Raw genomic sequence first — 11,710 nt, forward strand, 5'->3', positions numbered from 1 at the left:
AGCATGATAATTCTGAAGAAGTTTCTTGGGATTCTGTTGTACTATAATGGATAAATCCTGGATTTACTTAGATAGGAGGTCCAAAGAGTATGAGGATGGTGTCGAACAATTCATTAGAAGTTGTTTGCAGAATCCACATATCGACCCCAATTTAATTCATTGTCCTTGTTGCAAATGTATGAATCTTAAAAAGGGAGCGGTTATGTGGATTCAGGAGCATCTTTACTTCAATGGTTTCAGTAAAAATTATTTGAATTGGATTTGGCATGGCGAGGCTGCGGAGAAGGATAGATTAAATTCGAGTGTCAACCAAGAGCCAACTGATAATTGTCATGATGATTTTGAAACTATTAATTTGTGTGAGGCAGCGTATGATAACCATACAGAAAATCCAGAAGCATTTATGAAGTTTTTGGAGGAAGCAGAGAAGCCACTGTATAAGGGATGCAAACGTTACACAAAGTTGAGTGCACTTGTAAAACTATACAATACCAAAGCAAGGCATGGGATGAGTGATGCTCTATTTTCAGATCTACTAGCAGATTTTGGGGACATGCTGCCAGATAACCACAATCTGCCATCGTCAATTTATGAAGCAAAGAAGACGTTGAGTTGTTTGGCTTTGAGTCATGAAAAGATTCATGCTTGTTCCAATGATTGCATCCTTTATAGGAAACAATATAAAGACTGTGTAAGCTGCCCGAAATGTGGCTTATCAAGATGGAAGCTAACTAAGAAAAATGTTGAGAAGAAAGGTGTTCCTGCCAAAGTGGTTTAGTATTTCCCTCCCATACCAAGATTTAAGCGCATGTTTAAATCTTTAGAAACTTCCAGAAATTTAACATGGCATGCAGATAGCACAAGAGTTGTTGGTCAGTTACGCCATCCAGTTGATTCACCGTCATGGAAATTGGTGGATCATATGTGGCCCTACTTTAGAAGTGAGGCAAGAAATATTCGCCTGGCACTTGCAGCCGATGGAATTAATCCTCATAGCAATCTTAGTATTTTCTATAGCTGCTGGCCAATCATGCTGGCCACATATAATTTGCCTCCAGACATGTGCATGAAAAGGAAATTCATCATGCTAACGATGCTCATTTCAGGGCCGAAACAGCCTGGAAACGATATCGACGTCTACCTTGAGGTTCTGGTTGATGATTTGCAGCTGTTGTGGGAAGGAGTTGATGGAGTTTATGATGCTTATCGAAGGGAGGTTTTCACTCTTAAAGCAGTTCTTTTATGGACCATCAACGACTTTCCTGCATATGGTAACCTTAGTGGATGTACTACACATGATTATTACGCATGCCCAATATGTGGTGAGGATACTTATGCAAAGCACCTACAAAATGGGAAGAAAATGTCATTTGCTGGGCATAGACGATTCCTACCATGATTTCATCCATATCGGAGGCAAATAAAGGAGTTTAATGGCATGGAGGAACTTGGTGAAGCAGGTAGGCCATTATCTGGAATTAAGTTGTTTGACAAGCTTTCAGACATACCATGTGAGTTTGGAAAGAAAACAAGTGTGAAGGGGAAAATAAGGAAAAAAGCAAAGGAGAATATTGTGGAAGACATTGAAGAAGAAAAGTATGTTGGAGCTACAAATTTCAGTAAATGTTGGAAGAAGAAGTCAATTTTTTTTCAATCTTTCATATTGGAAATACCTACATGTTAGGCATTGTCTCGATGTTATGCACATTGAGAAAAATGTTTTCGAGTCTCTGATTAATACTTTGATGAACATCAAGAGAAAAACTAAGGACAATGTGGCAGCTAGATTGGACATGGTTCAGATGGGAATAAGGCCTCAATTGGCTCCTAAAATTGGTGAGAAAAGAACATATCTACCTCCTGCAGCATGCTCATTCACAAAAAATGAGAGATTACAAGTATGTAGGTCATTAATGGATATAAAAGTTCCGGAAGGTGTCTCATCAAACATGAAGAATATTGTCTGCATGGATGAGATGAAGCTGAGTAGCTTGAAATCACATGATTCTTATGTTATAATGCAGCACTTCCTGCCAATAGTCATACGTAATTCTCTGCCAAAATATGTTAGATATGCTGTCATAAGATTATGCTTCTTCTTCAAAGATATTTGTTGCAAGATTATCGATGTAGCCAAGTTAGATAAGCTGCAATCTGACTTGATCGTTACACTCTGCTTATTGGAGCAGTATTTCCCCTCTTCTTTCTTCGATATCATGCTCCACTTAACAGTTCATCTTGTTCGTGAAGTCCAATTATGTGGACCAGTCTACTTCAGATGGATGTACCCATTTGAAAGATGCATGAAGGTGTTGAAAAGTTACGTAGGCAGTCGAAAATATCCGGAAGGTTGCATTGTTCGGAGATATGCAGCAGAAGAAGCAGTTGAATTTTGTTCAGAATATCTCAATGACCTTGATCCTGTTGGGGTCCCTAAATCACTACGTGACCCAAACGCAAGCATTCTTGGATTCTCAGCAAGCAATTCATCAATCATCGTCCAACAAATTGATCTCCAACAAGCACACTTGACTGTTCTAGAAAATACAGAAGAAATATCTCCATACATTATGTAAGTGTACTGCATAACTAATAATTATATGTACTTGGCAGTCCATATATATTCATGAAAATAAAACTTTAGAACTTTACTTCTTCAATGAACACAAATCCTTCTTGAAGACAATGTTTCACAAGAAACAGAAAGATGCAAGGTGGATACAAGATGCTCTTAATAAGAGGTTCATTGACTGGTTTCGTGCAAAGGTGATGTAGAAGATGCTAACATACAATATTTGTTAATCATTGTTTTGATCACACTAATTAATAGGAATGCATGTCAGGTGGCTGCTGAAATTGATAGTTGAAATGGTGGAATGACATCGTCATTGAGATGGCTGGCCCATGGACCACGTGTGCGAGTCTTAAAGTGTGATAGCTATGTCATAAATGGCAATTTATACCAAACAAAAGAGCAGGATGATGAGAAAGTTTGTCAAAACAGTGGTGTTTCTCTACTTGCCAACACGATGCTTGTTTGTATTGCCAAAGATAAGAATCCCGTGTTAGAGAATGTGACTTTTTATGGAGTTATTGAAGAGATATGGGAACTAGACTATCATCAATTTCAAGTTCCTCTTTTCAAGTGTGCATGGGTATCAAATGACAAAGGAATACAATACAATGATGAATGTGGCTTCACCTTAGTTAATCTGAACAAACGAGGCCACTAGAAGGATGAATTTGTGCTTGCAAGTCAAGTTAGACAAGTATTTTATGTTGCTGACCCACTGAACAAAGGGTGGTCAATAGTGCTTCTAGTTCCAAATAGATGTTACGAGGGAGAAGAGGATCTTTGGACCAGAATTCCCGAAGCTCGACCAATTGATAATGTTGATATTCATTGTATTCCTACATGTGAAGGATACTTTAGATCTTCTAAAGAGGGTTTCTTTGTAACAAACAAGAAAATATGATGTTTTCCACTTTTATGTCATCTGCATTAATATTTATTGTTTTTACTAGTATTATTTTTACTTGTTCGTATATGTTAATGTTATTATTTGTATCACGTCTTCTTTTATTATATTGTCACTACAGACTTTATATACCGTTATCTCATCATTTATTTTCCTATATGCAGGGAAAAGAAAAATGCATCCTAAAAAACAACGAAAAATAGGAAAATATGATGAGCCACGTGTAGTTGAGGACACCGAACTACACCAAGATGCTGATGGGTTAGCCGCTGCAGAGCTACGAGGAGAGACTGAAATAGAAGAACCTTCTATTACTGGGTAGAAGAAGACTCGGGGTCTACATCAATGTGCAGACTTATTGCTGCTGCAAGATGGGGAAAAAAGTCGACGATTGAATATGATGACATGGGACGACCTGTGTACAATGAAAATGGGAAGGCACTACAATCTTTCATAGGCTCTATTGTTAGATCCATGGTGCCAATTAACATAAAGACATGGCCCACTGTTCCAGAGAACATGAAACAGAAAGTGTGGGAAGAAATATCGGTGAGTATAATCCAATAATACACTTCCTTATGAGATTGCTTATGTTTTTTTTTCATTGTGATTTTTTCAATATACAAACTGATAGCAATTACTGCTGTGTGTTACAGAATCTTCGACTTAGCACCTCAAAGCGAGGCGGCAGTGATGAGTTCAGCAGGCCAGAAATGGAGAGACTTCAAAAACAAACTCAACAGTAGGTTTGTCTGGCCATATAGAGATAATCCTGAAAAACTAAGGTCACCACCTGAGCAGTATCAGATCCCATCTGCAATTTGGAAAGCTTTTGTCGATGAGAGGCTACATCCATCTTGGGAGGTACTTGATATTATCATGTTATATTTAAATTATTATATGCACCAAGATTTAAAACATTTAGGGCATTTAATTAACAAAATGAAGCTCTGTACAGCAGGAATATATATAATAAGTTCATGTACAGCAGGAATATATATAATAAGTTCATCATACTCCATCCTATTGTTTTTAAATTCTAGCAATTCTTCTATAAATTTACTTTTTTTTACATGATATAGGTCACTCATGAAAAACAAAAGGAACGGACGAGCCATTGCAAGTATCATCACAAAATGTCTCGCAAAGGTTACATTGTCTTGGAGACTGAATTGGTAATCCATGGAACATTATATTATCCTTTTCATGTAGTACGTCATGTTTTAAATGATCATTTTTTGGAATTGTAGAGACAGAGAAAAATATTCAGGGAGGATGAGGAAGTTGATAGGTCATTACTTTGGCATAAGGCCCGCGAGGACAAATCCGGAAACATCACAAATACAGAGACTGCTGAAGTTGCTGAAAAAATTGTATTATTTTAGTTTTATTTCAAGTTCATTCATAATAAGTGAAAAAAGTGTCTTTATTGGATATTTAATGTTACCTCCATATTTTTAGGACGATTTGTTGGACAAGAAAAAGAGGGGAGAGTTCATATCTTCTGGAAGCAATGACGTATTAACTACTACATTAGGGAGCCAAGAACATTACGGCAGGGTTAGAGGTGTAGGGGGATTTGTGAAACCCCAAGTCTACTTCAAAACTCCAAGGAAGAAGAGGGAGTTAGTGTCAAAGGCTTTGGCTGAAAACTACAAAGAGCAAGCGGAGGAAACAAAGAGTTTGAAAGCTGAAGTTGAAAAACTCAAGGCTCTTCTTGCTCGATTTATGCCAGAAACAAGTGATCGAGTTTCTGAACGTGTAGCATCTAACAAGTCATCGCACATGGTAGTTCAAAGATTGGAAGATGATGTGGAAGTTTTTGAATGTGGCAGTTCATTCAATGAGGTTTTATATTATATTTGGTACATTAAATTTGTTTCCTAACTTTAGATATTAAAACATAATATCTTATTGTTCAGGGGAAAAAATGTCATTTGGCTCTGAAGAATAAGGGGAATGTGGTGGCATATGGCACGATAGTATCTGACGGAGGCCCAAATGTTATGCTGCACAATGCTCCACTTGGGGAAGGCAACTTAAAGGTGTCTGTTGATGTTGTTTTACAGGAGGAAGCGGAGCTTCCAATTCCACTTAAGTCGGGACCAACAGTAATGGTAGATGCTGTTGGAACTGTGGTTGGCTGGCCAAAAGAGTTGGTGACATTTCCGACGACAAAGGTATTTTCAGTTCACTTTTCTGTTGCTATAGTTATATATTTTGCTACAATTATTTAAAATTGCATAAAAAGGAGAAACATGCACCACCATTTTCTATTTTGGAGGTTCCTGATGAGAAAAATAAATTCAAAGAAGTTGAAAGTGCTCTACCAATGCCATGCAAGTTTTTGTATTCTTATGTTGTTAGACTGATGACTGAGGAGGAGACCATTCCTATCGAATTTGATAAATCCATGTTTGGATGTAATGTGAGTACATTGTTGTTGAGAGAAGATGTCATGCGCTGTATGGAAATGAGAGAGATAGGGGCCAGGCAAATTTTGGTTTACATGGGGTAAGTTATGTCTTATATACAATTCTTCTCTTTGCATTAGTTCATGTCTTAAGTAACCATGTTTTTTATTACTTGAATGAAGTTACTTGTACAAGTACTTGAAGGAAACAAACAGGGCTGAGTATGTGTCGTTTGTGGATCCCAACAAAATACCAGCCGCTCAAGATGGTAGTACCTCTTCACAACACATTGCTAATCAGTTGAAAGCATCAAACGGAGACAGCATATGTCTTATCCCATACAACACTGGGTATATTTTTAATCCCTGCTCAATTCCTAATACATAGTAGCTTAGCTATATATTGACAATCGTGCAGGAACCACTGGATCTTGACCGTTATAAACGAGGATAAAGATACAATTTATTTGTTGGACTCAATGGGCAATAGGAACCGAGATAACGCTTGGAAAACTATAGTGTGAAAGTATGTTTTAGATTATGTTGATTGTAAATAGATTGATTAGCAAATATGAAATGAAATAAGTTCTATTTTTACAATGTAGTGGAGTGAGGACGTAGCTTTGTATGAGGGGTAATCCAAAACGACCAACTTACAAACAGTTGACGGTATGTCTTATTGAAAACATGCATTTTTGGTTCTTATATATTTGGTTTTTCATTTTGCATTAACTTTGATTCATTAGGGTAATCTGAAACAACAAGGTTGTGTTGAATGCGGATATTATGTCATGCGGTACATGAAAGAGATTGTTGAATGTGAGGATCTACAGTTGGAGAGGAAGGTGTGTGAATTTCTTCCATTTTGAACAGGAATGCACATACTGAATCAAATCGATATAGTGTTGCACACTGAATCAAATCATTCATGCCCTGCTACTGCTTTCTTCTCATGCTTTGATATGGCTTCTTTCCTTCTTTTTTTTCCTCGCCCTTAAATGACACCCTGTTTATGGTTTTATACAAAACTGTGTTATGCATAGTTCTATTAGTAGCTGGGGGAAATTAGTAACTGATTTGGGGCTAACATGCATACTTTCCTGTGGGAAGAGGGGAAAGGTGAATAGGGGTACGTTTTTTTGAGTTATTTGTCTATACAAAGTGTGTATGTGCTTAGTAATGGGGTGTGTGTGTGTGCTTAGTAATATTGTGTGTGTGGGGGGGGGGGGGGGTGAGTATTCTGCAAAATCCATTCCAAATTGGGCTTCTTAGGCACTGAGCTTACTTCAAGCATCCAAGTTGCTGGGTTATACTTCTCTTTGATTTTTAGGATTCCAAAAATTATCTTTTGTGATAGATAATGCTTACTTCAGTTAGCTTACTTCAAGTATTGCTGGTCTCCAGTTAGCTTACTTCAAGTGTTGCTGGACTTCACACAACCTGAGCTTACTTCAGGCAGATTTTTTAAAAAATATTCTTTTGTGATAGACAATGCCTCAACTTTTAGTCTAGTAAAATAATGAGCATGTAAGGCCCAAATTTATTTAGGCTTCTGTGACCCACATGTTATAATTCGAACAAAATTGTTACTATAAGAGTGCATATAAAAATACATATTTATTTGTCTTATCATGCTTTTGTTAATTTAATTCATGATTTTTTTGTCAACTTACTGTGTTTTGATTTAAAGTTTTCAATTACAAAACATAACATGATGGTTCTTTCTAAATTGCAGTTTGCAGGTTGTGTGAAGAACCAGTACTATACGCAGACACAATATGATGAAGTGAGAATTGAATGGAGTGAATTTGTGTACTCGTTCTTGAAGTGAATTGCAGGTTGTGTGAATGAACCAGTACATGTTTTTGGTTTTTTATGGCTTATTTTGACCATATTTACGGAGATTGTGTACTCGTTTTTTATGGTTGTGTGAATTGCAGGTTGTGAGATTTGTTTTGTATAAACATATGCTGAAATCATGGCTTATTTTGATCAAGGCTTATGAAGTTACCTTTTGTGATGCTCAAAATTACTGAAGTATAAAAATAATGAAGTAAAAAGAGAAAACATACTTCACTTTATTCATAAAATCTGAAGTAAAATCTACTTATAACTTCGAAGCAATACAATTTGTTGCTGTAAAATAGGATCAACTACTTCGGTTATTACCAAAAATTCCGAAGTAGTATCTATCTATTACTTCGATCCAGAACGAAGCTAAATGTAATTTAATCGATAATTACTTCAGGAATTAACGATATATGTCGAAGCAAAAGTAATCAATTACTTCATTTTTAACCGAACTTAAAGTAGGTATTACTTCACAACAAATACTAAACGATGAAGTCGAAAAGGATTAATTACTTCAGTGTTTTTAAAAACCGACGAAGTTAAATGGACTTTTTACTTCGTAATATGTCCGAACCTAACACCCAATACGACTTCGTTTTTCTGGGCCTACAACTTCGGAGTTTATCCGAAGTAAAACAAATCTTTTTACTTCACGCGTGACTACTTCGATAAAAATAGGTCTTTTACTTCAGGTAATCAACGAAGTAAAAAGTCGTTTTTCACATAGTGATAGTAGGCATTTGAGTTGACGCGATTGAGATCTAATCTAATCGAGATGGTGCATCTTGTACACGATTTAGATCTAATCTAATCGTTAGGCACTAATTAATTACTAATTATGTATCACATACAAACAAGTAATTAATTAAATTATTTGTGATTAGTCATGGCCCTACTACGATCTTCTCAAGCCAATGAGAAGATCAGATGGTCAACCTAAGGTCAACAGTTTCTCAAGCTCCTCCCTTTGACCACCTTGTGTTACTCGCGCCCTCCTCGTAACTCCGTCTCGAGTGGACCTTCCACCGCTCCAATTTTGTACATTACAATTTTTGAAACTTGAGTTACATTCGAGTCTAAACTAATTTACAACAAGAATATAAAATAGAGAAAGGCACGACGCGCAGGTCGCGAATCAAATATACAACACGCACATCATATGACGGCACGTAGGCCGTATTATAAATTACAACACATTTCCAATCAAATTGGGTCTTTTTGGGCCATGACTATCACAAAATGATACATAATTCTAAATTATGTATTTTCTATAATTTTCTGTAATTTTTACTATAATTTTTACAATTTTTATGAGTAAAATTCCCGACGGTTCTGTTTAGCGGATTTTCGGGCGTAATCGCGGAACGAATCCCCTTGCGGGGCCAGGGGCAGCACCCCTACCCATGATCTAACCATCGCGAGTGTTCCTTAGCAATCCTACAGCAACTTATCCCGCTGCCCCAAAAATATTTGGGGCGAAACCTTGCCGTTTCGGAAAAATCTTCTCGGTAGTCGAAGCCTACAAGTGTCGAAACACTTGTGCTTCGCTTCTACGAGAAAAATACCCATAAAAACTATAAAAATAGGAAATTCACAGAATATTACATAACTACTATTTTCATAAAAATACAAAATAAACTTGTACAAGACTTCGCACGTGGCTCTGATACCACTGTTGGACTTTTCGGGTCGCGAAAACTGCTTTTTCACGTCGCGGAAACCCCGAAACCCCCGTCACCGAATCCGTGCGAAGAATAAAATTTTGAAAAACCTTCGAGTACGAGTTTACTAACTCTAGATCTACATTAGAGTTCTAGATGGTTAAGAGTTTTTACCCTTGATGCGCGCCCTTCGCGAATCCCGCTCGTCCAAGGTGTCGGATCTCAAGATTGTCAAAGTAGACAATCCTCTACACGTATCCACACAAACAAAAGAGGGAGAAAACCAAACTAAAGTGTGCTAGTACCTTAGTAGGGTTTGGCCAAGGTAGGATAAGAGGGATAGAAGAAAGAGCTCAAGGAGGAAGAAGATAGAATGAATGCATTTAATGAAAAAAAAAATCATTCTCATTCATTTTGAGTGGCCGGCCACAATTGTAACTCCCTTACAATTAATGTGGCCGGCCACATTAAATGGAAAGGGTTTGTAACCTCCATGATGTGGCACACACATGTGCTAGCTTTGATGATGTGGCACATCATCATTAGTCCTCCTATTGTCAACTCACAAATAAGGTGGCAAATAGTCAAGTCAAACTTGACCTTTCATCTTCCTTCTCAAGTCAAGTTAAACTTGACCAAATCTCTCTCATGGTTGATCTAATCAAATCATTTGATTCAGACCAACTTAATATAATGAATCTAATTCATTTAATTAAATTAATTTAATGATTCATGATCTAAATTAGACTCATTGAACACATGAATCAACTTGAGTCCAACTCAATTAGCCTAACTTGGATTACTATTAATCCAATTTGGTTCATTACATGAACTAATCCTCTTGGTTCATCATATGAACCTAATCTCCATCTAATTGTCCTTAGTGTGTGACCCTATAGGTTCTTGTAACGTTGGCAATGCCCCTAAACCCATTTAGGAGCATAAGTAATGAGCGGTATCTAGCAACACATCATTACTACCCAAGTTACAAGAATGTTGAGATCCAACATCACCTTGTGACTACTAATTGTGACTCCTCACAATATATAACAAGTGTCCTATCCTAGACATCTAGATTGATCAATGTGAGGCATAGACCTTGTCATCCTCTGACTAATCTAAATCTTGAACTCCATGTAGACTCACTCGATCAAATGAGCTCAATATCTCATATTGACTCATTTGGGCATGGCCATGCACTTAGTGGTCTCACTCTATCAAGAATATCGATGTCTCTCCTATCATATAGGAGGGATAGATCCCATCTACATCACTCACATCCCTCTACATAATTTGTTACATACCCAGTAATCGCCTTTATAGTCCACCCAGTTACGAGTGACGTTTGACGAAACCAAAGTATGTAACTCCTTATGTAGGGAACCATGGTGACTTCAGATCCAAGGACTAATAGTCATACTAATAGCCACATGAGAAAGTATATGATACTCATATAATGATCCATGATACTTTCTCATGGCGGGTCATTTAGTATACATTCTCCAATGCATACCCATGTGTCAACTTGATATCTCTATATCCATGACTTGTGAGATCAAGTCATCGATTTGACCTACATGCTAGTCTCGTCGCATTAACATTGTTCCTGAATATTAATACTCGACTATGAATGATTAAGAGTAGTGTTCCTTATATCATCTCACTAGCCGATTGATATAGGTAAGAACCTCTACTCAAGGACGCTATTATACTTAGTTATTTGGTACCAATACAAGTAAGTATAATAACCAAAACAAATGCCTTTATTTATATAAGAATATGATACAACAAGTCCATAATATAATCATCAAATGATTGGCTCTAGGGCTCTAACTAACATTAACCCGGACGTTGGATTTAGCCAACTTTTTAAGCACGTACGGAATTAAATTTTCCGAGTCATCTAAGTTAATACTAGACATTAAAGCACTTACTGTGGGTTTTGGTCCTTCGGAAATGGATGTGTATCCGTGGCTTCGCTCGGACTCAGTTTCTGACTCGCTCTCGGTTTCGGACTTGAATTCGGACTCGAATTCGGACTCGGTTTCGTCAATATTTACTTGTACTGGCAACGCAAGGAAGCTTGTCGGTTCTTCTACGTCGGAATCGGATTCATCTGATGACTCGGACCAGTCGCCTTTAATACCTTCCTTCTTTTCTTCTTGTTTGGACAATCTGGCTTGTAGTGCCCCTTTTGGTTACAGCCATAACAAGTCACTTCAGATTTGTCCTTCGTGTTTGTTTGATTCACCTTTTTCGACTTGCATATTTTCCATACGAGCTTTATCAGTTCAGAAACAACTTCA

General features: G+C 37.2%; 1 protein-coding gene across 1 annotated transcript; it reads left to right on the forward strand.

Moving 5' to 3' along the window:
• The first annotated feature begins 202 nt into the window (after window positions 1–202).
• Window positions 203–1,399, forward strand: LOC122033850. The gene is made up of 2 exons (XM_042593010.1): window positions 203–755; window positions 855–1,399. Exons 1-2 carry the CDS (start codon window positions 203–205, stop codon window positions 1,397–1,399), a joined length of 1,098 nt encoding a protein of 365 aa, XP_042448944.1.
• Window positions 1,400–11,710: the final 10,311 nt, after the last annotated feature.

This window comes from Zingiber officinale, chromosome 11B, assembly GCF_018446385.1.
Source record: "Zingiber officinale cultivar Zhangliang chromosome 11B, Zo_v1.1, whole genome shotgun sequence".
In the NCBI taxonomy this organism is placed as follows: Eukaryota; Viridiplantae; Streptophyta; class Magnoliopsida; order Zingiberales; family Zingiberaceae; genus Zingiber; species Zingiber officinale.